General features: G+C 33.9%; 1 protein-coding gene across 4 annotated transcripts; it reads right to left on the bottom strand.

The window, feature by feature from the left end:
• Positions 1-2,453: 2,453 nt before the first annotated feature.
• On the bottom strand, positions 2,454-27,001 carry UPF3A (UPF3A regulator of nonsense mediated mRNA decay). Of its 4 annotated transcripts, none has more exons than XM_074299621.1 (10): positions 24,981-27,001; positions 22,335-22,441; positions 19,719-19,825; positions 18,751-18,849; positions 18,356-18,466; positions 13,819-13,874; positions 13,573-13,731; positions 10,307-10,467; positions 7,679-7,917; positions 2,454-3,620 (listed from the first exon to the last, which is right to left on the bottom strand). In XM_074299621.1, exons 1-10 carry the CDS (start codon positions 25,302-25,304, stop codon positions 3,553-3,555), a joined length of 1,431 nt encoding a protein of 476 aa, XP_074155722.1. In that variant the 5' UTR covers positions 25,305-27,001; the 3' UTR covers positions 2,454-3,552. The 4 variants fall into 4 exon arrangements, 3 of the variants coding, with proteins under 3 accessions (XP_074155722.1, XP_074155721.1, XP_074155724.1); XM_074299620.1 differs by having other exon boundaries at positions 3,066-3,620; positions 7,623-7,917; XM_074299623.1 differs by having other exon boundaries at positions 3,284-3,620; positions 7,843-7,917.

Genomic DNA, 27,001 nt, shown 5'->3' with positions numbered 1-27,001 from the left:
TTCATCTACATGAGACTTATCTAAATTCTTGTTATTTCCCATCACAGTACTTTGTAAACATTTGTTGAAACAAAATGCTATTATTGTTGCTTCTGTAATGAAAAGCACTTTGGTTACTAAAAGATTCCCCCCAAAACAAACAAACAAACAAACAAAAACCCTCAAGAACCACTGTTAAGATCTAAGATATGTTTTATAAATATAACTTATTTAAGCAAAACTATCTTAAAATCTCAATTTATAGAATAAATTAGGTGATTAATTGTATATATGTGGACTTAAAATTTGCCAGAGGGATACATATGTATATACCTATGTGGTCCTCTCCATGTGCCTTTGAAGTTATCCAATTTTTTAAAATTTGATTTTAATATTTTCATTGAAATATATTGATTGAATGTTAAGTAATTTCTTATTAAAACTGTGAATTGGGGGCAGCTATGTGGCACAGTAGATAGAGCACCAGCTCTGTAGTCAGGAGGACCCCGAATTCAAATCTGGTCTCAGACGCTTAACACTTCCTAGCTATGCGACCTTGGGCAAGTCACTTAACCCCAATTGCCTTAGCAAAAAACAACAAAAAAAACCCTGTGAATTGTTTTTGATTGAATTTAATTTCATAGTCTCCATTTGCTAATGGACATGTTAGAAATAGTTTCCAAGTAGGTAACATAATTTCTCCATGGGACTAATATAGGCAGATAAGGTGCACTATGAAAACTTATTGTCAGAGTAGACTCTTTGCTTATCAAGTGCTTTATTATCATTATCATAATGACTATTATTGTTATTATTGGTACTAGGCCAAATTTGAGATTTCATCAGCAAAAAGACCTCCTGTGTTAACTTTTTTCCACCAAGGTTGAATAGTTGATTGGTAACTTCTGGTTTTAGAGTTACCTGATACACTGAGAGGTTAAATGCTCTATACAGGGTTATACAGCTTGTGAATCAAGAGGCAGGACTTTAATCTTTCTGCCTTTCAGGATCATTCACCATGCACCACGAAACATCTTCTTGGTTATTATTATATGAAGAGAAATTGTTACAGAAGAGATAGTATGAGAAAGTCACAGATTTTATGCATTTTTAACTTATGCTTGAAGAATTATTCAAGTATTTATTCATAACTTACTGGTAAGGCTGATTTAATCAATATAACAATGATTTGAATTCTAGGTATAGGGCTCAAAAGCAATGAAAAAGATTTTTAAACAAGTATACTGCCAAGTAGTTACATGAAACTAACTTCTGGGAATCAAACTAAAAAAGAAAAAAATAACTTTGGGGAAACCTAAATTAAATTAACATAAAACCTATGTCTGGTTCACTGACAAAATAGCCCTGGGGCCCCTTTGGGAATTTTGATTCTGACAAACCCTGATAAACTAGAACTGCCACAGACTCAGAAATTTTTCTTGGGCACTTCCATTATGTGACACATAATATAAACAAAGATTATTTGAGAAGTTTTATTTAACAAATAAAGACTTTAAAACTGAATTATACTGTCACTAGTCATGTGACTCTGAACAAATCACTTAAAGCCTTTTTTTTTTCATGATCTTATTTGATTCTCCCAAAAGTCCTGTATGCTACTTTCCAAACAATGTATTTGAATGTACAAAAAGGGGTTACTAAAAAGAAAATTTTTAAAAATAGCTATTACTATTTGGCATGCTTCAGTAGGCACCTTTCACTTAAAAACAATTTCGGCAGGGGGTACTCACATTTCTTCAAGAGAAGCCAAACCCAAATCCACTGATATGCATTTCTGGGCATTTAGAGAAGTAAAGATGGAGACCAAGAATCAAGGAATTTCTCTTAAGTCTCTTCTGCAGGAAAACTATGAACCTCATTTTTCATCTGGAAGATTCCTAGTTGACCCAATTAGGGGTTTGCTACTGGTTTTTGCAATATTCAAGAGAACATAGGATCATTGACTTAGACCTGGAACCACCTTACAGGGAATCTGATTCAATCATACTTTACAACTAAGGAAGTGAATCTACAGAAGTGAAGTGACTTGTCTGAGGTTACAGAGTAAACGAAAGAGCAATAATTTGAACCCAGGTCCTGTGACTCCAAATGCAGCACCCTTTCCTGCATATACAGACCTTCAGGACATATATGAGTGAGTCAGAACCATGAAAGGCCTAAGAAAGTTTTATCTAAGCACCCTCCAATTTGCCAGGATTATTAGCCCAATTGTGGATCACTGGAACACTTCACTTCTCCATCCATAATCACATATTATCCAGTGTAACCCGGAAGTCCAGGAACTGTATAAGAGGAAAAGTCAAGGGAAATGACATTTTATGCCTTTTCTGATATATGCTGATTACACATTTTGTAGGTCATCAATTTCCTAAAATTTAACTCCCTATAGTACTTTGATTTTATAACAATTAATTTTTAAAATTTTATTAGTGGACTCAAAAATTCAAATTCGATTAATTTAAACAGGAGAAATCATATTTTCAATTTTACTATATTAAATATCTTGAAAAATACAATAATTGGACTTTGAAATCTATAACTCTAAAATGTTATTTAATAAAACATTCAATGCACAGTGCTAAAAGTAAACTAACATTTTTAGATTTAGCTAAAAGGTCAAAATACTGTAATTCAGAGTTTTAGACAATTGAAAAAAACACAGTGCATTAAAAATGTCTAAAAACGGCAAAATGAATTAATATAGTAGCCATATCTGATCCCTATCCTTCCCTCCCCGCAATTTTATTACTTTGGGTATGTCCTACAACCAAAGTATAGGTAAAACATGAACATATGTGTTCATAAGTTTCTATCAAATCATCTCAAGTCAGTGCCCCCAACATAAAATAATTTAAATAAAATCAGATAGCATACTGTTGAAGTGCTGAGATTTGTTAGACTGATTTGTTTTAAAATGTAAATGTCAAAACTTATATTTACAACGTAAAAGGCAAAAGTGGCTGAATTACAAATTCCATAACAATATGAGAACTGGAAACTTTTGTGTCACACTTACTCGACACTAGAATTTTTAGAAAACTAACACAAACACAATGAGGTACTGGTATCAACATGTCATGTTGTCACAAATGTGCAAACAATGAAGTTATTGTTATTCACAGAACAGATTTAAAGTGTCTCAGCTTTCAAACTGATACAACACTAATTTTCTTCATTTTCTTGACATAATATTTTCTGAAGGATATAATTTTCTCTCTTTTAGCTAAATAAATACTAGTTTAACACTAGCAGAGTAAACTGGAGAAAACACCAGTCCAGAACTGGACAAAAAGTACATCTTTTCACACAGAATGATTTACTAGATGCCTTTTTTTTTTTAAATGGGTTTTGGCTTATTTCACTGGAATCATTTCTAGTTCCCTTTTCTAACTACGTTAAGAATGAAATTTGTTCATAACCACAGCAAATCTGCCTTGCATGGTAGTTTACTCTGCTTCTTCACTCTTCTCAGAAGCAGCTCCTGCGGGATTCTCTGCCTCACTTTTTCTATCACAAGCCTCTTCAGATGACTTTGCAGTGCAGTCAGGAGTTTTACTTGTAGAGCCCGTACGTGTTCGAATGCGAGCCCCTGGCTGGTATAACTGCATGGCTGGACGGTCCTGCATTGAAAGAAGTGAACACAATGAATTTACATGAAAGAAATCATCACCTGAAAGTGAGATTCAAAAATGATCAACTTGCAGGCATGATATTATGTAATTTTGCATTTTTATACTTTGATGAAAAAAATGTATCAATTGTGGAAATAAAAAACAAAATTGCAGACAAAAATCTAGCTTTTAGAAACACTTTTCTTAGAAGCCAAACATTTCGAAAGGGACAAAAATGAACCCATGAATATATGGGCAGATAATATTTAACTGATGTTAAACAGTTCTCTAAGAAAATATTATTACTGAGATCAAGAATGATTTATAAAGAATATTAGCATTATCATAAAAAATTCATTTTGTAATGGAATTTTCCCACCTACTTGGAGAGGAATAAAAAATTCAACCATTCACCATGGTTTCAATCCTTACAATTCACTCTTCAAGTGTCCTTCTTTCAGGGCCACAAACCAACTGATACTGACCAATGAATCAAGAATCTTTATTAAATATGAATTGTCAAAAGTTCCAATCTGGATTGCTCAGTTCTAATTATCTATACTGTGCAACATCAATGATTCCTTCTTATAAAAACACTAAATACACAATTATTTTATTAAATAAATGGAAACAGAAGAAGAAAGCTGGTATATATAGCACAGTCATGAAAAGAATGTTTTAAGGCTAGAGAAGATTAATGATAAAGGACAGACTGCTAAAAATTATGCACGAGAACACTTCTTAACTCTAGACATGGGACAGATGGCTTATACAATTCTATCTGCGAATATTTGAATCAAAAAAAGGAGAAATGACTTTCTATTTACAGCATGAGTGGAATGGCTTTGTGTTAGGGTACTCAGCCCAAATAAGATACATGTATCACATTCTTTGTCCATGTGTAGGTGGGACAAAATACAAGAAGTTTGACATGGCTGCCATGGTTAAATATCGTACCTGTGTACATTCCTGGTTGGCAAAAGGTGCCCTGAGACTGTATTAGCCTGGCAATCTCTGTACTCTTACCTTTGTGTCTCGTACAGGTCTATCTATAGACTACCTAAAGTGTTTGATTGGGGAGACAGTTCAACAGGTTGTGGCACAGACTCAGTGCAATATGCAGACTGGCCAATTTATCCTCTCTTCTTTTGTTGTAATCCTAAACAAAAAGGAGAATATGGGAGATAGTGGGGAGAAGGAAGTTCTAAACCACTCAGTGCCAGAGGAATGTAAATTCCTCAATGTAAAGAAGCCGACATTCTAGCTATTTCACATGCAGTGGAAACTAATTTCAATTTAAATATAATCACAAATTGATTAAATTTGCCTAGGTAAATAAGAACTGTTGGTAGTTCTGTTTCTTTCTTTTAGTATTTCATATATGGATCTGAATGCAAAATAAGATCCAAAATATATACTATGATTGGTCTTGTACTTACCATTTGTAAAATGATTTCAGATCCTCATTAGAAAGGGGCTATTAAATACAAAGTATTATTATTACTATCACATTATCATTAGATTTAATCCACAGAAGTATTTATGTGCTCTTCTAACAGAAATTATGTAAATACCTTACTATTATAGAATTGCTTTAAAAAAAAATTGCTTATACCAAAAGTGTAAAAAGAAAAATGGCATTCAGAATTGTACAAAGAGCACTTTTGTTTTCTCAATCAAGCCAATACAAGAATTTTATACGTGGCTGAATCATTAATGTTGTTGGAGTAAGAAACCACCAAGACCGTTAGATTCATTGTGGGCATTAGTTTTGAAATCTGAATTTGGGGTCTATTTTATTTTGTCGGGGGGGGGGGGGGTAGGGGGTAGGGGAACAAAGCAGTTAGGTTAACTGGTTAACTGACTTGTCCTGTGTCACACAGCTAGTGAGTGTTAAGTGCAGACTGGATTTGAACTCAGCTCCTCCTGACTCTGGGGCCAGTGTTCCATCTGGTCTTTTCTTTCATAAAGGACAAAATTCAAAGCCAATATAATCACTACTTAGAACATATAAAATGCTATAAACATATAAACAGCTATAAAAATCATAGAATAGGTTAACTAAAGTTGGCATATACTAAACAACAAGAAAGATAAGATGAAGTAAGCCACTATTTTGTTGGTGCTGATGGCTTGCAGACCATAAAGAAAAATATAGATGCCTCATATAGTCTCTATCAAATAATTTTTCTTTTAAGAAAACATATCCCACTCCTCCTCCCTCCAAACTGAAACCCATTAATAAGAAGGAACTTGGAAATATTATAAAGTCTTCCTGAAATTGGTATACCAGGCATAGCACAAAAACAACCTCCTATTTTTCAGAAATTTCCTATAGAAAAACCCTCTTTAAGCAACTTTCTCCCCTCAATCTCTACTAAACCCCATTATTTTTATGCTTCAAACAGGATCCTCAACCTTTACTCTCCATTGCTTTTATTTACTTTATCAGTTACCTATACACCTTGGGCTTTATCTTTACTCATCAGCTCTAAAGGTGGTGTCAGCAAAGGATTTGTGGAAGAAAATGTAACATAATGATTATATGATTCTATAATACAGAGCCTGACACACATAGAGAATACTGGAATATTTTTTGGTATGGAAGAGAGCAGAAGGTGCTACACTGAGAGTGCAAGTTCAGTGCTCTCCTCTCTGTGGTATGGCAGGCAAAGATGTCTGGTTTTATTTTACAAGGTTGGTTGAGAAAACAATGTATACCAATAACTAAATATACGTACCAAATATTCTACTAGAAAATAATAGTTTCTACAAAAACAATCTAATTCTTTGTGATGTTTCAACAGAACATTGTAAGAGAAGATACTCTCACATTAAGAACTTTATTTTTCTAACAAGAAATGTTTTTGGCCTTGTTTCTATATATTCTTCAAGGTCAGTTAGTGCACACCATAGAAATTCAGGATGTAATCCAGGCATGTAATACATTCTAGTTCATGGTGAGGTTTTGGGTTTCATAGAGTTGCATACATATTCTTATAGGCAACAATTCTTTTGAGTATGATTACTTGATCTGCATATGAACTATGCCCTTGGATACCTTTTCTTTTTACCTTAGCTTCTACTGCCATGAGAAAATAAATAAATTAGGCAAATTAAACAGCATCTCGTTAATTTCACCAATTCAGTAAAAAGTTATTTTGGAGTAAAGAACAAGAATAATTAGTATGAGAAGTAGATTTCATTTAATTATCTCTAACTTTTTTCCATGAATTTAGTATTATATCCAAATATTTGTGACATTCATAATTTCATAAGCTGTAAACGTCTTATAGTTTGCTAGGCTCTACTTTGTAAAGTAATCTGTACAGAACTTAACATTAGATACCCATACTCAATGTTAATCACAGAAGTGAGCTCATTAATTAGAAGAGGAGAAATATTTTAATCCTATGCTTTACACTGGCTATGCAGATTTTGCTCTTGGATTCTTAGTTCAATTATTTTTTAAATAATCTTAATAGTTATAATGACATATATATCAATTAATGAAATGTCAATTATGGTTCCTTTATTATACTAGAGGACAATATTCTCATTTGACTATGGTTCACTGAATGCCCTAAATGTGTGGGTTCATATTAAAGGAAACCTTTTATTAATGAATAATTAGGACTCTATTAGAACAGATTTTGTTGGCTTAATTTATACTTCGACAGTTACAATCCTTTAGTGAATACTGCTAATTGCTCTAGTGATTACTTCTTAAATACTCAAAACACTTTGCTCTCTAGAATAATGTTCTAAGCTAAAGATCTAGTGTGTGGTGAAAACCAAGAAATAAAGGGGGAAAAAGAGCAGAGAGAATGAAAAGCAAAGCTAGTTTTCTTCTTTTCTTCTTCCTTTAAAGTAAACCTATTGGTTTTTTTAAACACCATTTAAACAAAGAACAAATGCTGGAAAAGATTGTTTTAGATTACAAAAGTAAAAACCATTGATCTTGAAGTATAGTTTTAGAAATGAAAGATTATCCTAAATGAATAAAAGAACCTTATTTCTTATGCGCTCCTTTTTGGATGCCATGTCATCACACTTGTCCTCTTTACCCAGTTTGTCTACTGCCTCCACAGTGAAGCTGTAGTTGTGGTTCCCTTTCTTCCCTCTGTCTTGGTTGTATCCTTTCCCCCATTTCAGCTCGTCTTCATTCCTTCTCAAAAACTTGTCAAACTCATAATGAGTTCTATGTTTTCTGCCATCGTCCAAGCGATACCTTTGTCTTTCAGGTTCTTTTTCTCGAAATCTTCTATCCATATCCCTTTGTTCTTTATCACTGTCATTTTGTGACCTGAGGTATAGTAACAAAATTAGTACAAGTTTAGCCAAAGACATTTGAATTTTTCATGAAGCTGAAGCAAGTGCAATTTATCTATGTATAAAAATCATCCTGCTGCTTGCTCTTGTTAACCATTTCACTCCATGGGCTACTTTACATCAGGCAAAAGACATTTATCTCACATTTCCTACTTGCCATTTTGAATGATCTCCCAATAAGATGACTTGTATTAATTTTGGCATCAATGAGGAACTAGCCACTCAAGCAGACATAAGACAACATGACGGAGCCAGAGGACCTGCTTTCAATCTCTCCTGCAATGCCAGGGCCTAACTTTTTTCATCTGTAAAGTGTAAAGCTTAGCTAGATGATCTTTGTGTCCCTTTCCATGTTAATTCATGACCAATCTGCTGCTATACAACAAAGCTACAAGAGGCCCCTCATCACCAGCAAGTGAGAGACAGGTGCCTGGGGTTGTAGGTATGTGCAGACCCCAGGGAGTGACAAGGAAAAGATGCTGTTAACCCCTCTCTCCATTCCCCCCCAATCCCTCCTGCAATATTATGGTCTCTGATTCTTTGGAGCTGGCAACCTCAATCTAATTCAAACTGCTATGGCCTTGCTTTCCCTCATACAATAGGGGCTACAGCCATAGAGGAACTTGGGAGGCTCTTGTTTCTTCTCTCTCTAACAAAACCCTGACCTGGAGCTGTTTCAGGGATGTCAGAGAAGGGCAGTGTTGGGGATGGCTGCCTGGGATGAGAGGATATATGCCAAGTTTCAGTTTCCTGTGACAAAGTCCCAGCAGCTCCATTGTAGTCATTGTTTTGTTTTTAGAAAAAAGAACTCAAAGTATAGATCTGATGGAGCTATAGGTGCTATTTTTTGGGGAAAAAAGCCTTGAATATTATAGAATATAATAGAATATGTGATGAATTCAGTTGTGTTGTAAGAAAGGAAACCAGGCATACCCCATTCCTATCCATAATTGTTCCACAACTTTACTATGTAACAGTAGGGAATGGAAGTCAGAAGACAAATCCTAATTCTGTTTCTAGCACTGACTTTATAGTGTAATTTTGGCCTGTTATAATGAGTATATTGAAAGGTTATTTCTCAGGATAAGCATATTAAAAATAACACATAATCTTTGTATTATAAAAATTAACTGCTATCAAATATTCTCAAACTAAAAATACATTTCATTTTTAAAATATGAAAAGCATTAAAACTTACAGCACAGCCCTGTTCTTGTTTTAACATCTTGTTTTAACATACAAACATTATACTGATCAAATTTAAACATGTCTACGAAAGGAAAAGTATATCCATTTTAAAAGTCTACAAACAATATCTGACTAACTTCCAGAAAGAGTTATTTAAAATAAATAGGTGGAAAAGGCCACAGAAATGGAATTTCAGTTTATAAGATCTAGTCCACTCATTTTTTTTCTTAAGATAAAAAGCATATTAGACTTTTTGTTTAAGGCTGTACAATCAGTGGAGAAAAGAATCTTGAACCTAGGTCTCCAGTACCCTTCTGTATACCATATAGAAATCCTATATACTATGCCAGTGGTCCTCAAACTTTTTAAATAGGGGGCCAGTTCACTGTCCCTCAGACTGTTGGAGGGCCGGACTATAGTAAAAACAAAAACTCACACTCTGTCTTCGCCTCTCAGCCCATTTGCCATAACTTGGCGGGCTGCATAAACGTCCTCAGCGGGCCCCATCTGGCCTGTGGGCCATAGTTTGAGAACCCCTGTACTATACCATAGTCTCCAAGGTCAATAATTCAAATATTCTTAGAATTTCAATGAGTGCACATTGATCACATAAGTACTAGTTTTGAAGTCAAACCACTGTAGTATAAAGCAATGAAAAGCTAATCTTCAGTGCATTATTCTTAACATAAAAACCACGTAAGAATGGTGATTTGTATATTATCAATGTTATTTTGGTGATTTGTATATTATCAATGTTATTATATACATTTGCAAAATAGTAAAACATAAAAATATTTATTATTGAGTCATGCTGTATACTTTATGGGAGCTAATAAAGATCAAAATGGCAATACTTCCTGCACTACAGATTTATGAGAATATTTGACCTCTCCAAGGGCTCCAGAAGTTAATGTATGGGAACTATTATTCTATGATATAATATTTTCATTGTCTGGGGGCACATTAGAGTGGAGCAATTAAAAAGACCACTATTCTATTAGGATTATTGTTCCCAAGGGATTTAAATGACATATCATAAAAACATTATAAAATGGAAGCATGGGTACACATATTAGAATTCTCATTTTTGTGACTGCTATAATCTGGCAAAAGATAACTTCATATCATTAAATAACTGTAATCACAGATTTGTTGTGATTGTGATTGTGACTCACTTTTCCTTGAGTTCCTTCAATGAACTTTCTAAGGGTTTGGACTTTATGCTTCCAGAGCTAGAGGATTTTTCCCATTTTCCTTCTTCAATATCAGCTTCTTCTCCTTTTTCTTTTTGCTTTTCTGCTGCTGGTTCCTCTCCCTTTTCGGGCTTTTTAAGAAGCTGAAAAATTATATCTATATTTAAACATCAACCAAACAGTAAAACACCAAAAAAAAGCCACTAAGCCCATAAGAATTTAGATGTCATAAAATCATTTTAACAGAGGTTTTTAACTTGGGGACAATAAATTTATTTATTTTTATTTGAAAAGTTGTTCTAATTATCAGTGGTTTCCTTTGTAATCCTATATATTTTATTTTCTGCAGTTAAAAACACAGTTCTGAAAAAGGGTCCACAGGCTTCACCAGGCTGACAAGAGCATACATGACAAAAAAGAGCTTAAGAATTTCGAGTCTAAAAAGATTCACTAAAATATAATACTCCTTTTCTTGGTCTATAAATACAGAAATACAATTAGTGGAGAGTAACTTGAGAAACATTTTACTAGACTTTGAGTTCTATTTGACTACTTTCTTACCATTCCTTGTCCTTAGTCTTAGAACTTTAGTATCATGAGTAAATTCAGATTTTTAAAAAACTTTTTTGGGGAGAGAGAACTCCGTAGGTTTTAAAATTCTACATGTTGACTATATTTTGAGTTACAATCCAGGAAAATGACATAAGAATTTTTATAGAATGAGTTAACAAAACACATAATCTGGGGTATACATGCATAACATTAATATATAGGATCCAGTCTCTGATCTCTGAAAAATGATTTCATAAAAAAAAAAAAATCGCTTTGTCAAAATCAATAGGAAATAATAAATGCACAACCTTTTAAAATATAATCTACTTTAAAGTCAGGAATTTGCTCTGTAAGATTAATCTAACCTCTTGATGCAATTTATACTTATATCATATATAATGAAGAAGAAATGAAAACAGATACTTGCTATCCTCTGTCATAGACTGTTCAGAAAAAGAAGACTCTTAAGTCACTCCTTTACCTTCTCTTCTCTAATTCCTTAATATTTTCCTAACATGTTATCAAGTTTTGTTTTGTTTTGGCTGAGGAAATTCTCATAATGAATTAATAAAAAATGAGTACAAGTAAAAATTATTTTTAGTTTCTTATATGCTCTTATACATCCATTTATAAACAATTCTGGATTTACTTATATGACAAAAGCACACTACGACTCACTTCAGGTTGTGATGCACTAAGACTCTAAAATTCTGCTCTGCTGTATTTACACAAAACAATATTTTTTCCCATAGTAATTCTATATATTTTATCTTCTACCTAACCCTTCAATGAGGTATCCTTAGAGGAAGGAACCCTAATGCGTTTTACACTATTTTCTTCAGCTTGAAATGCCATTTTGGATTTTAATCTTGTCCTTTAAGATGACACCACCTCATTTGATTAAGTGTCATCTATAAACTGGTATCTATCATTCAAGACAATGGTGTACAAGAAGCTGCCACTTCAACAAGATTATACGATGATCAATTCTGATGGACATGACTCTCTTCAACAATGTTTCAAACCAGTTTCAATTGTTCAGTGATGAAGAGAGCCATGTACCCCCAGAGAGGACTGTGGGAACTTGAGTGTGGAGAACAATATAACATTCCCACTTTTTTTGTTATTTGCTTACACTTTATTTTACGTCTCTTTTTTTCTTGTGCAGCATAATAGTTTATATATATATATATATGCATATATTGGATTTAACATTTCTACCATGTTTAACATGTATTACACTACTTGCCATCTAGGGAAGAGCATGGGGAAAGGGGGGGAAATTAGAATACAAGGCTTTGCAAGGGTTAATGTTGAAGAATTGTCCATGCATATGTTTTGAAAAATAAAAAGCTTTAATAAAGAAAAAAAACTTAAAAACACCCTAAGTAGTTCTCTCCCCCAAAAAAAGTTTTTTAAAAAATCTGAATTTACTCATGATACTAAAAGTTTCTAAGACTAAGGACAAGGGGAATGTTAAGAAAGTGATTTTCTCAAAATAAAGCTCTGGCCATGTTACTTTGCTATTCAATAAATTCCAATGGACTCCAAAGACCTTCAAGACTGTATATAAACGGGGGCAGCTAGGTGGCACAGTGGATAGAGCACCAGCCTTGAATTCAGGAGGACCCGAGTTCAAATATGGTCTCAGACACTTAACACTTCCTAGCTGTGTGACCCTGGGCAAGTCACTTAACCCCAGCCTAAAAAAAAAAAAAAAAAAAAAAATGTATACAAACTTCTTTACTAGGTATTTCAAGTTCTTTATCCAGCCCCATCCTATCTTTTACTTTCCAGCCATATTACATATTACTTCTCTTTATGTACTCTATAGTATAGCTAAATCAGCCATTCTGAAAACCTTCACACAAGATAAGCCATTTTCTGTGCCTATGCCATTCAAGCTATGCCTTGTGCCTGGAATGTATTCTTTCTTCATCTTTTCTTCTCAGAAATCTTGCTTTTCTAAAAAAGACTTGGCTCAGATACTGCCTTTCACAAGAGCTTCTTCCTAGTTCCTCCAGTTGAGAGTGCTTTCTGCCTAGCCCACCAGTGTCATCTTGTAGCTATTTGTATGTGTTTGGTATATATTTTTATGAAATCTTTCTCATTAGCATGTAAACTTTTGAGGATAAAAGTGGTTGCCATATCATTTCACCTTCAATAGCTAATACAGGGTCGGGTACATACAGGATGTTTAATATATGCTTCTTGATTGGGGAATGTATCAATGTGAGAATGAATTAGGTGAGGAGATTAAAGTTAGTTCTAAGGGAAGGGGAAAAATACGTAAGTACAATGATTAGCAATAATTTTAAAAGGTTATTAGTGTCTTGACGACATATATATAGTCCCTTAAGCTAAAGTTTAAATTGGCTAATAACTCAGCTGGTTAAAACAGAGTTCTAATGAGGTAAAGATTCAAAGTCTGATTTTTGTAAGTCAGTTCATTTTTCAGCAAGGAAAATGTTCCACAAACAAACAGATCCCTAATCTTAGTTATTTTTATATGTATGGCAATGGTCACAAGGGGAACAAGGTGCTTAGCTACTAACTACTGACAAAAATAATTTGGAGCAGTATGTTAATTACCACAAGTCATCAGTATTCACATAGAAACACCTTGAAAACTGCAAGGCACTAGACAAATATATATATTTTTTGAAATAATTTCAAAAGATCTCTGCCTAAATTACCTTGATTCTTATTTCTTTCTCAGCAATTTTCTTTTGTTTTTCAGCTTCTTTTCTCTTACGTCTTTCCTCTTCTCTACGTTTTCTTTTCTCTTCTTCTCTCAAGCGTTTCTTTTCTAATTCCCGCCTCCTCCGTTCTTCCCTTTTTTCTTCTCGAATTCTCTGAAGATGTGGAGAATTGTTTTTATAAATGGTCCAAATAAAAGCAGAAACAGAAAAGTTGTTCATCAGATGAAAGACCAAACCTACCTGCTTTTCTAATTTTCTATTTTTAATATATTCCAAAAGAGGTGTTGTTCTTCTAGCTAAAACACAAAAAATTGTGATGTAGTACATAACTCCTAAAAGAAGTAGTCTTAAAAAAACACAAACTTGCACTTGCTTTAATATTTAAGTGAAATAAGCATTAAACAGTGCTATTAATTTTATCTTGAGTGATAATATTCTGAATTTTGAAAAGCATTTACTATTAGGTCAAGCAATCATGGTAATTATCTCTGATTATAGAGAGAGCAGAATTTTGGTATGATGACTTGATAATTGGCTTCTTGGTATTTTAACATACCACTAAAATACAATAAAATGCATTTGACGTTTCAATTGTTCCACATATGTATGTGTAGACACACACACATCCAATTTGGACACTTGTTTTTATTAATAATGTACTTTTTAAGGACACATTTAGGCAATAATATATTTATTTGTTCCTTATATCTATTCTTCTCCCTGGAATCTTCCTTTTCTGCTAAACAAAAGAAAAGTAGCATAAACAATTTCATTATCTATTGCATACACATTCCTTGAAATGTATATTCTAGTAACTCAGTCTCAAATTTGTTATAAAAAACCACATTCAAAACACACACCTTAGAATATTTCTTCCAACCTTGAAGAATATTTTTAATGATTGTAAATGACAGTAGTGTCTCACAAAGCACCAAACACTATGGAATGAATGTCTCAGGAAACATGTCATGCCCTCACCCCAAGAAGTAGAGTTTAATTTGGCTTAGGTGAAGTAAGGGGATACAAATCCACAGCATAGCAGGACCACAGGCATTTGTTTCAAATCAGAGTGTATGTCTCAGTGCTCTGCAGAATCAAATTCTTGACGTGTAAAAACATATGTAAGATTATTTAGATTAATTCTGTAATGAGTCTTGTTAGCATCAGGGATCTCCAAATGGAAAAATGTCTCTTAAGTAGCTTAGGCCCTTCCCAGGTATTCCCTGGTTTCAAATTGATCTGAGCCACCCAGATCAACTCTGGCATATAAATTTCCTAGCTATTCTCCACTGGGCCTTTTGAGGAAGTACTAACAGCTAGAATTTGTAGAATACTTTTAAGATGTGCTACATAATTTTACATGTAATATCTCATCTGAGCTACATAATCCTGTGAGGTAGATGCTGTTATTAGAGTCATTTCACAGGTGAGGAAATTGAGGCATGAAGAAGTTAAGTGACTTGTTCAGGATTACAAAGTACTGAGTGTCTAAGACAGTAAACAAAGTGTGATAATATCACTATAATCATATTGATTAGCAATTAAGTAGTAATCAGTCTCCTTCTCTTAGGCAATAAATAATGTAATCTCACAACTTTTATATGTGCATTGCAATAGGAAAAAAAAAAAAAGTCATCTTCCTGACTACAAATTCAGCATTTTATTCACTATATCACTTAGCCAAGCAGGAGACTCACTATTAGAAATGTGGTACTCCTTCATTATGTACACATTAAATGAAATCTTAACTAGGGTACTAGTGTTCCCTGAAATTTCATGGATGGCATATGGCCTACAGAAGTCCAGAAACCAATAAAAGAACTCTGGTATTTTAGATTACAGGCTGACTATTTGCATTAAGTTGACTAAGGTCAACCAAGCATGCCAATTAGCCAATAGAAAGTTAATTGAATAAACCTTATTTAAAAAGAAGTAATAGAGTCAAGACTGACCAGTTCTTTTCAGGATGTAATTTATGAGGCTAACATGGCCAAGACTTTCAACCCATCTAGCTTTGTTTTGTTATATACATGCCAAACTGTTTTTGATACACAGGCTATCAAACTTTTTTTTTTCTATTGCAATGCACATATAAAAGTTGTGAGATTACATTATTTATTGCCTAAGAGAAGGAGACTGATTACTACTTAATTGCTACCCAGTATGATTATAGTGATATTATCACACACTTTGTCATAAAAAATTTTTTAAGAAAAAGGAACAATCTACAGTAAAATTAAATTTCATATTTAAATATGTAGCAACAAGATAACAGAAAGGGAAATTACTTATACTCTATTAGAGCTATGTGTATGTGTGCATATATATGTGTGTGTGTATATATATATGTGAAATTAATATTAATATTAATGGATTTCACCTGATTTAAAAAAAAACAAAATCATCTCAAAATAGCACTGGAGTAAGAAATGAAACAAGAATTAAAGTATTAAAGCTTATAATCTCTTTTACTTGATCCACCCTATCTATAGCATTATTTTAAGAACAGACAGGAAGAAATGAAAAGTAAAAGGTCTTTACAAATAGTTTTTGTTCTCTTTCCTTTTAGAATTTTTCAAACATACAGCTAATTAAAACTACTATGCATTATAGTGAATCATGCTTCAAAACGTATTTCAAAACCTTCAAATTTATAACTTGAACTAATCTTCTTACATATATTTAAAAGATAGTTCTATTTCAATTACATCTTCATCCAAGAAGTCTAAAATATTCTATTAGCAGAAACTCAAATAATGCCCCTCTGTTCTCTTTATCTTGATACTTTATTCTAACATGGGAGACTATCCAAATATTTTCATTAACAGTGATAAAGTTAATTAATGTCATAATTAACTAACATCTAAATTTCCTAATATTTCCCAACTCTTTAAGCCAACTTTGCCAAGTTCCTGAAAAAGTTCAAATGAGAACAAATGCCAAAATACAGTGAGATAAAAATACAATGATTCTAAAACAGAGAGGGAGAAGAGAGTAATTCTCAAGTGAATGGACTATAAGCATTTGTATTTAGGACTTTAATTTCAAGTTTCAAAACTGGGGATCATTTTAGCCAGGTCATACATAGAATTACTGAAATATAAAAAAAGTTAATTTTAAATCTAAGATAAAACTCTTCGATGATGTCTAAAGTCCTTTGGTTACTTCTTCATAACTTAAATGATGCTTAACATCTATACTCTCCCCTCTTCCATAAATTATTATAAAGCTCTAAAAAGTATTCTATTTCAATTTCATGATCACGGTCAATAAAAATAACTATCATCACCAGCATTTATATAGCAATTTTTAAGAGTTAGTATTTACAAAATACTTTACATATATTAACTCATATGATGTTATAACAAGGATGGTATAAATTATATAAGAACCTCTGAATCTCAATCAATGACTCAGTTTTACTCCCCAGGATGAGAAGTTTTTCTTTCAAGATTCTAGTTTTTGATAGGCCTTTCTATTTGCCATTAACTGACTGTCCTTTACCTTGGGATAGACTGGTAGCAAATTCATATTGGATCAACACAATGCCAAATACACAGAAAACAGATCAACAAGAACTTTTATAATTAAACTGAAAGAGGTTTGTGTAAGAAGATAAAGAATAACGTTAAGATATACTGAAATAATATTCATTTCTAGTACGAAAGGAAGATCCAAATGCTATTAGTCAGTTTTGTTTTAATGGAAAAAAGACAAGTCATTATTGTTAGGTTTAAAACTCATTAACAAATAATATTAATAAGAAATTATAATTAAACAGTTACTTGAAGTCTTTTAGATACAAAAGCACTATATATGCATAATTAAATGACAAGCCTGAAAAATAATTGGAAGTATATTGTTCTTGGATTTTAAGGACTCTAAGTCAGGGATTTTTAACCTAGAATGCAAGGATCTTCCATTGGGTCTTTGGAAAGATTTCAGAGGTTACGTAAATCCAGATGGGAAAATAATTACATCATTATTTCCATTACCCTCTAATTGAAATTTAGCATTTCTTTTAATTACTTTAAAAACATTCTGAGAAAAGGTTCCTAGATTTCACCAAAGTGCCAAAGGAGACTGCAACACAAAAAAAGATTAAGAATCCTTTTTTCCCCTCACTAAATGAGGATGCTACCAAGAGCATCCTAACACTGCAAGCTTACAATAGGAAAGGGTAGTCAAATCAGAATCTTTAGTAATGGTTAGTGCTATTCTCACTACGCTTGACCAATGGATCTCTCCTAAAAGAATGCATAATAGCAACTTTGAATTAAAAACTTTTTTTCAGTAAAAGTCTACTGTGATTACTTTCATTTCAAAGAGCACTGATTTTAATAGTTTTTTATTTTTCCAAATACATGCAAAGATAAGTTTTCAACATTCACCTTTGCAAAACCTTGTGTTCCAAGTTTTTCTTTTTCCTTCCTTCCCACCCCCTACTATAGACAGCAAATCCAATAGAGGTTAAACATGAAGGGCATTGATTTAGATAAGATAAACATTTTATTGTTCCTCTTGCAGGAAAAAAAATTGCCTAGGAATAGAAAGTTTAAAAGGCCTAAAAAAACACTCATTTGGAACCATTCAAGACTTTTTCTATTATTTGTCAATGAAAATTCATGTATTTTTCATACTGTAAGATTTTTCAAGCTGACAGCCTTTCATAGTCACTAATTGCTTAATTGTCTTCAAAGCAACAATGTTTTTATTTTCCCAAAATCTGTGTAAAAGGGAGAAAGAGAAGGGGGGGAAAAAAGCAAGCAAAACAGACCAATGAGTTCCCGTGTCTTTGCCTCAATCTCTCCCAAAAGAGTTTCAGGATTGGCACTTATTTTCTCCTCCTCAACACAATAGGTTTCTAGAAACTTCCTATATTCTGGATCTGTAAATAAGGGGAAAAAAAATTATTTCCCAGAAACTTGATAGATGCTAGCAGATAATTACATTACATTGAGTGTATTTTTTTTTTTTTTTTTGGGGGGGGGGGGGGAGGCTGGGGTTAAGTGACTTGCCCAGGGTCACACAGCTAGGACGTGTTAAGTGTCTGAGACCAGATTTGAACTCGGGTCCTCCTGAATTCAAGGCTGATGCTCTATCCACTGCGCCACCTAGCCGCCCCCTACATTGAGTGTATTTTTAATTGATTATTCTTTAAAATAAGATTACCTTCTTCAATGCTCCCTGCTTTGGCATCCTTTTTCTTTAATTTCTTTTTGGAAATCTTTTGGAATGGAGCAAACTCTACTACAGCAGGATATTCCAGACCTTAGGAAGCAAAAACCACAGTTTTGTTGTTGTTGTTGTTGTTTTAAATTATGCCAAATGTCTTTTTAAAAACATGAAACTCTATTTGTGAGGAAAATTAACCACCTACTTAAATGACAGGAATTAAGGGATAATTGTATGGCAATGATACTTTGTCATCACTACTTAAAATGGCTTCTGGTCTATTCATATTCACTTTCAGTTAATTTGAAATATATGAATAACATATGAAATACCCTGAGAACAAGGAAAGAGAAAGAAAATCTACAGAAAATAGGCCCAAGAACGCAATAAATATAACATCCTGCTATTTTTTAATACAGGGGCAAACAGCTCTGCAAGCTTCAACTGCCTCAATGATTCTCACTATATTACAACAGAGCTGGCTGTCATGTCTCCTAATCACACACAAAAAATTTAAATTATTTCTAGTATTAATGCTTACCAAAAAAAGAAAAGTACACATTTAATTGAGATTTATATTCAAAATGTTTTTAATTTGTTTTTTTCAATTATCCAGAAAATTCACTTATGAGAATTGCCATTCTTGAATAATGCCAGATAAAGTACTGGAGAAATAAACAAATACCAAATACTACAATATGGTTAGTATTATCACACAAACAAAATATAATTATACAATATAATTAATTAATTAAATTTAATTTATCTAAATTACTGTTCAACATTTTGGATGGAATTAAATTAAAATTATATAATAACTACTTTTATAGTAGCATTTTCTAGAAATAGCACTATCCTAAGATGTTAGAATTATTTATATTGCATATTTATAAATCAAAATTATTTACATAAACCATTTATAAACTTAAAATTTGTAATAAATCCAAAAATATTAGCCATCTAACCTTTACTATCAATGAAGACATAGCCATCAAAACGATCTCTAAAAAGAAGGATGTCATCAGGATTTCGAAAATTAATATATGCTCTTGAGTAAAGATGAGGATAAAGACTGAAAAAAGAAATAATAGTATAACTAATTAAGGCACAATATTCAAAAAATAAGGAAAAAGATTCATGGCAATAATAATCTTGACCCTAATTCATATCTCTTTGATGAATTTAATAAGTAGAATTTTCATGGAAAAGACCTTTTCTCTAAAGTAAAATAACCTTTTGGTGTTGTTAGAAAAAACAACTTAAATATTAAACATTATGACTATATCTTAATACAATTATATAAATCTAACATACCACCTCAAACTGAGGTAGTAAAAAACACAATATTATTATTTTTCTCAGGAACTCTTGCAAACATTTTTATTCATTTCATCTAATAAATCTCTATTCACATTGATGAAACCAAGAATAGTGAACCTAAGAATGGATTTAAAATTTGTTGTCTAAGTGCCAATTTACCAACTATTCGGATTATCATGTTTTAATGGGGGTGCATGACATAATCAAGCTCTGATTTTTACTCTAGCTTTCTCCCTGACTAGTGGTACTAAACCCTTGGTCAAATCACTTAACCTTTTAGGGGTGGTCTTCCTCTTCTAGAAAATGAAGAAGCTGGACTAGATGATGACAGCTCAAATTATTTTAGATTCTTGATCACATAATATATTTTTTAATTTTTAAGAAATCCAGATGTTAATTTAGGAGAAGATAAAGGAAAATGGATAGTAATGAAATCACAGTCCTTTAGTGTTCTTAGTATTAATTACCAAAAGATTAAACATTTGAAAAAGCAAGAGCAACCCATGTAAATTGATTTTTTTGATTCAACTTTAAATGATAACCTCTCCTTTCAAAGTAAAAAGGAATGCACACGCACACGCACACACACACACATATACATACATATATATATATATATATATATGTATTTTGTACCTAGGATATGTATAGGAATGCCTGCCATCTAGGGGCAGGGGTGGAGGGAAGGAGGGGAAAAAAATCAGAACAGAAGAAAGTACAAGGGATAATGTTGTAAAAAATTACCTATGCATATGTACTGTCAAAAAATGTTATAATTATAAAACTAATAAAAAAAATCAAACTAAAAAGGAATGATATTCTCAAGAAACACACAAGCCTCACTTGAGATATTTATTATACTGTCAAAGGACTGTTCATAGCCTATTTTCCTAGTGAGAGATGGATAAATCAGGTTGAAGACATCAATTTATGATGCATAAATGCAATACTTTAGGGCAAATAATGACTAAGAGCCTGTGCTAAGTGCAAAACTAGGTGCTAGAGAGAAATTGGAAATAAAACACTATTCTACACTTAAAAAAATTAATTCCAGAGTGAGTATTCATCTGGAGTAACATCAGCAGTTCTCACTGCCATACTTCAACAACAACAAAAAAAGTAACAGAGCAAGAAAATATTCAAAGTGTACAATTAAATGATTGAGAATCAAGATGTTATATTAGAACATGCTTAAGGGATTAGGAATCTTCAGGTTGTAAACACAAATGGTAGTTTAACAAAATCCAGGATATTAAACTAAGAGGAGCCTAACTATTAAACTAAGAAGCCTACTTTACACAATGGACAATAAATTTATGGAACTTGATATTCTAAGAAATAAAATATTCAAAAGGAGTTAAGTGAATAAATTTTTTAAAATTCCCAAGGGAATTTAGGATATTTAAAGAAAACCTCTGGCCTCTGCATTTGATCCACAGGAGAATAATCACACCCTTCTCCCAAGATTTCCCTTGATACTTTTGTCAAAACAAAATTCTGGGATTAATGAACCCTTATGTTCTTACATATACTGGAATTTACTGATCGCTTTTTTAGGTTTGACCATTCAAAATCATTCAAAATTCCACTGATGTTTCTCTTGTCATAAAAAAAAGCACTAATCTGTAGTGATGGTCCCAGTTGGGAATCACTGTACATTGTGTATCATGCTGCTTCTGGAGAATCACTTGAAGTTTGTACCCATTTGCTACTTTAAAGTTTCTTTCTTAAATTCAGAAGCTAAGATATCAATTTGTAAAGCTTTCTGAGGAGTCACATGAAAAGTTTCATAAAATTAAAAAGTTCACTTAAAATTTTAGAAAATTATAATTTAAAAATACAACTCTACTCTTTTTCTTTAAAAGTAAAAGAGATATTCTATAATTTGCCCAGAAAAAATTTAATGTCCATTTAGTGATGGTTTGCTTTTGAAACATAAACAAATTTAGGAGGGAACTCACAACACTAAAGAAAAAGAAAAGGAATTTTAGCAAGCGTACACCTTTGTTTTTAATCACTAGTAGTAGACTTCGTTCCATGTTTTCTGAGATATTTGAAACAAATTGCTATCTAGTGATATACATGAAGAAATACATTTTTAAAATTGTTACTGATTTAGTATGGTAATTTGTACAGAAAATATATGTGATGAACTGTGAACAGATATGAAAGGAAAAAATTGTTTTGTTATCTACATAAGTGTTCATCACTAGACAATAAGTACTTCTTGGCCTCTTCATGCTAAAAAATAGTATCCTCACCTGGGATCAGCTGTACAAAATTCAAAGTAATCATGAGCAGGAAGTGGATGTAACTGTTCCTCTAGCTGTTCCTTGGTTAAACTGGGAGGAAGTCGACGAATAACTACCTGAAAAATTCAAGCAAAAAAGATATTATACTTTTTTCCTAAGTGTCATCTACATCCTATTCCCTGTATAAAATATATTCTATTTCAACTCTTGCCCAGAATATGTTAACAAAAGATCACACACACACACACACACACAGTCACACAGTGTCTGTCTCTAGGAAAGAATGAAGATTATATTAAAAGATAAAAAACAGGCAGGCCTTTAGTATTCAAAATTTGTTGATGATGTTGCTTCAAACATTTCATTATTTAGTAAGATTATTATTTATTACTATTAGCTACAGACTGGAAATGACTACATACATTTCTACAAAATATCATTAAATCAGAAAAAATTCAAGAGTATTTAATTCTCAATGTATTTTTAAGTCATTTAGGTTTTCCATTTGTTTGGAAAGAAGATATATAAAAATGTTATCCACTTTCCATTTGACCCAAGCCCTTTACAGGGTCGTAGCATCATAGATTTAAAACTATGTGATCTTTGAGGTCATCTAGTTCCACCCCCTTATTTTAATGATGAAGTAACTTTGGCCCAGAGAGTTGGATTAATTTGCCAAAGATCCTTTGATGCTTTTAATCTCCAAATCAAAGATTATTTTGAAAGGTGTCCCCCCAATACTATTTGTTATTTAAACAAACAATTGTCATTCTCTGTACTCTAAATTCATTTTGTATTATGTTTTGGAAGTAGGAAAAAGTGACTAGTAAGAGAAATAATCCAATTAAAAACATATTTGTTGGTTAACTAGATTTAGGCAAAGAATTTTGACAGGCTATCTTCTGATAAGATGAATATATAGACTACTCAATATGATTCTAGGCTGCCTGAAAACAAGGAAAGAAATCAGAACAAGGAACATGTCCAAATGTGGTACCCTCCCCCTGATTGTAAGTCTTCAAGTGTTAAAAAGAGTTAAAAGTGTCTTTTAAAATTGGTCAAGTGTTAAAAAGAGTTATTTTGTGGAAGAGGTATTAAATTTCTTCTGTTGGAGCCCAGAAGGCAGAACCAGAAGCAAGAGAAGTAGGAGTTTAGCAGATTTAGCTGGATGAAGCTTTGAAACATTTATAGTAATTCAAAAATAGGATGTCTACCTTGGGAGGTAGTAGAGATCTTCAAGCTTTTTGTAGATAAGGATTTGTCACACATGTAAGATACAAAATATACCCATTTTTGGTCTATATTTTTGGACTAGATTGTCTCCCTCTTAACTCTGAGTCATTTCCAACTCTGAGATAGTGTTTGTTTTTTCCTAGCCAGACTACATTGAAAAATTTTCTTACAGATGAAGAAATTATTTTGATTCTCTATGGTATATTCTTCATTACCTGTGTCATCATTAATTTTTTTTTTTTTAAATTCTCAGTTGCACGTATTAACCATTTTTCAGGTATGGTTTTCTTCACAATAGTGGGTCTGTTTTACAGTATTCATCTTATCAGTTTAAAAAATGTATTCCCAAATCATGCTGTTACTTACAGCTTTGCTTCCTTTACCAACATTCAGATTACATTAGTTTCCTTCATCACATTTTGGTTTTAGAGTATAAACTCTCTGCCAGCCTTCCAAAGCCCAATTTAACAAAAAGAACTTTCTTCTTTTTCATAGGAGACGGGAATTCCTTGCATCTGACTGATTGAAATTTGTTGCAGTTCTTTATTCAATCAACCAAGAAACATTCACTATTAAGCTTTTCCTATGTGCAAACTACAGTGCTAAATGCTGGCTCTACAAAGCTAAAAAAGAAACAGGAGTTGCCTTCAAGTAGCTTACATTCAACTGGAGAAGTAATTACTGCTAGGATGATGTCAGCTTGGAACGGAAATATTCAGGGTACAGAACAACCCTGCCTCCCAGAGGGCAGACTCATATTTTCTTTTTAGTCTTTGTGTCCCCAGATCCAGGACTAGTTCACTAAGTTGCTGGATGAAGGGGGTGAAGAAGGAAGGGAGAGAGGGACAGACCGATTTCTATAATGCTGCAGCAAAGAAAAATATTCCATTTTCTTTTTAAAGCCAAATTAGAAGCAAAGGAAAAAAGAAAAAAGGTCTTGAATTCCATCTTGCTCTAAGGGAGGAAGAAAATTTATGTAGAAAAGCAGAAAAGGATTTAAATGCCCGTGGTTCCCAGCGTCTGGCTCCCTCCCATTTCTGGGGGCAATTTTCTTCTTTACATGCATGAGACCTCTCAGTAGACTTGAAGGACAAAAAATATCATTTACGCTGGGTCAGTCTAAAGACCAGTTTCTCTAACCCCTACTGCTCCTTTATTTTCCGCTCGATTCTCTGGCTGCAGCTGCAGCTGGGCTGTGCCCCCACTCCTTGCCCCTCCTCCACTGTCGCCAGAGTCCGGGGCGCTCTCCCGGGTCCTGAAAGCTCGCTAGTCCTCCCGCTCTCCTTTCCTCCTTCCTCCCGGGTCGCAGGTCCTCGCGCCCACCTCCGCGTACTCCCTTCCCCCACTACTAGACCCTTCCCCGACGACCCCCAGGCCGCGCGCACCTCCATTCCCCTCCCCCTCCCGGCATCCCCCCCCGACCTTGCTCAGGACCGTTTTCTTCTCCTCCCGCGGTTTGCTGCCGCCGCCGCCGCCGCTGCCGCCGCCACTGCTTCCGCCACCCCCACAGCCCGAGGCCGAGACGGCGGTCGGCGGCGTCTCCACTTCGCGCCGGGGAGACTCGCGGCTGAACTGTATCTCCATCGCTGTCCCTCCACGGGAAGATGCCGGTGGTGGTGGGAGGGGTGGAGGCGGAGGCGGTGGTGGTGGCGGCAATGGCGGCTTCTCCTTGCCGCCCGATCCCCGCCCGGCCCCGCCGACGCCAGAGCCCCCGGTCCCGCTGGCTGCCTCCTTCTCGGACCGCATCACGCACCCGCCGCTGCCTCAGGGTCTTTCTCCCGCCCGTTCGGGGAGTGTCCAGAAGCCTCGCGAGATCTCCGCCTACGCTCTCGCACTCCCCCCACCCCTCCTTTTGGCCCCGCCTGCTTTTAGCTGACTGTCCAGTTCTGCCTAGTAAAGAAGGGAAGCAGCAGCTGAGTTAAGGCACAGTAGAGGGACTAGGGGCATCTCAGAAAAGAGTCGTGGGATTAAACTGAGACTTGACCAGAGAAGATGGTGTGGGCATAACAGGAGACGGAGTCCATGAACGCAACGAGTGTCGCTGTCCAAGGAGAAAATTAAAGGGGAGAGTGGGGTGGGGCAGGGCGGAGTCGTGCGGGGAGGGATGGAGCGCTTGCGCAGTGTCAGGGAGGTATGTTCCCGCTCCATCTGCATTGCTGTGTCCCAAGTCCTGAGAGGCCAGCCAGGCGACCATAGGGTGCCCACACCGAATACTAGGTGCTTGAGCTGTGCTCTTAAAAATATTGACCCAAGCTGTTTTTAAGGCTGTAGGGAATGGAATTTCGAAACTCACCATTTTTGGTTTCCTTCACATGATTAAATTGGCTCGGAATTCTAGACATTAACAATAAAAATGCTACATATTTAAAGCTATTAATAGATAAGGAAATCTAAAATAACGTTAAGGAAAACAGGGCTTGTCAGATATTAAATATTGGTGCATACAATTGAAAAGTTATGTTCTCCCATCACTGAATAATCCAAGGTTGTTGGTATTAAAAGTTGTACTTAAAGGTTCAATTTATCAGGAAAATCATGTTAACTTCTGTGTTGCATTCCCAACTCTGACCCACCCAATCTTGGAAGAGTAAAGATGGCTACACAAATAGCAAATATCTGTAGCATTCTGATACATACTCAGGCAAATAATTGTAAACTTTAGTCTCTCAAGTAATTTTTCCTCTTAACTTCAAGTGCTTCCAATTATAGGGACATTATCAAGTATGATCAAGGTTCATGTTTTTTTTTTTTTTTTAAATACATGCAACTATTAATACATGTCTTGAGTTAAAATTAACTTGGTATTATTTTTTAAATTATTTTTTCACAATATTTACGTTTTATTTTTTCTATTTTATTCAACTTGACAATAATAGCTTTGTATTGATAGCACCTTTCTTCCAAGCACCTCAAATAACTTTTTTTTTTATAGCAATTCACAAATAAATTGAGGCACACAGACTAAAATGAGTGACAGAAAAATGGGAGAAATCAGGCCTCTTGACTTTAGCTATTAAAACGTTCTCAATGTTTTTAAAATGTTATATTAACAGCTCATGCAAATTTAAGTTTAAATTTCGTGGTGTAAAAAGTATTTCCAAAAAACTTAAAAATGAGATATGATCAATATTTTTTAAATGGCATATTATCTGCAGTTCTTCCCTCTGATTATTACAAGCTGTTCAAATTAACTCAGTTCTTAGGCTGAGCAATTTGGATGGATTTGAAGATTATAAAACAACTATCCACAATGAGGTGTTAGAGAATTCTGGGCCTTCATTTATACAATAAGTAAACAAATGAGTAATTCCTTAGGGGAAATCTTTGGAGTAGGAAAGAAACACTGCTCACTTCTCATCACAAGACTGTCAGGTTCATATTTGCATCTCTCTAAGCCATCATTTTGTTAGCAAAAAAAAAACAAAAACAAAAACAAAAACAAA

Source organism: Sminthopsis crassicaudata, chromosome 3, assembly GCF_048593235.1.
Source record: "Sminthopsis crassicaudata isolate SCR6 chromosome 3, ASM4859323v1, whole genome shotgun sequence".
Taxonomy (NCBI): Eukaryota; Metazoa; Chordata; class Mammalia; order Dasyuromorphia; family Dasyuridae; genus Sminthopsis; species Sminthopsis crassicaudata.
This window is presented reverse-complemented; position numbering and strand designations above follow the sequence as displayed.

Bases quoted from the DNA above. Each gene is read 5' to 3' on its own strand.
- UPF3A (XM_074299620.1), bottom strand. From the start codon at position 25,304: ATGCGGTCCGAGAAGGAGGCAGCCAGCGGGACCGGGGGCTCTGGCGTC. The intron at 22,442-24,980 runs GTCGGGGGGGGA...TGAATTTTTCAG, and splicing joins AGAAAACGGTCCTGAGCAAG to GTAGTTATTCGTCGACTTCC. The intron at 18,850-19,718 runs GTTAGATGGCTA...TTGCTTCCTAAG, and splicing joins TGTCTTCATTGATAGTAAAG to GTCTGGAATATCCTGCTGTA.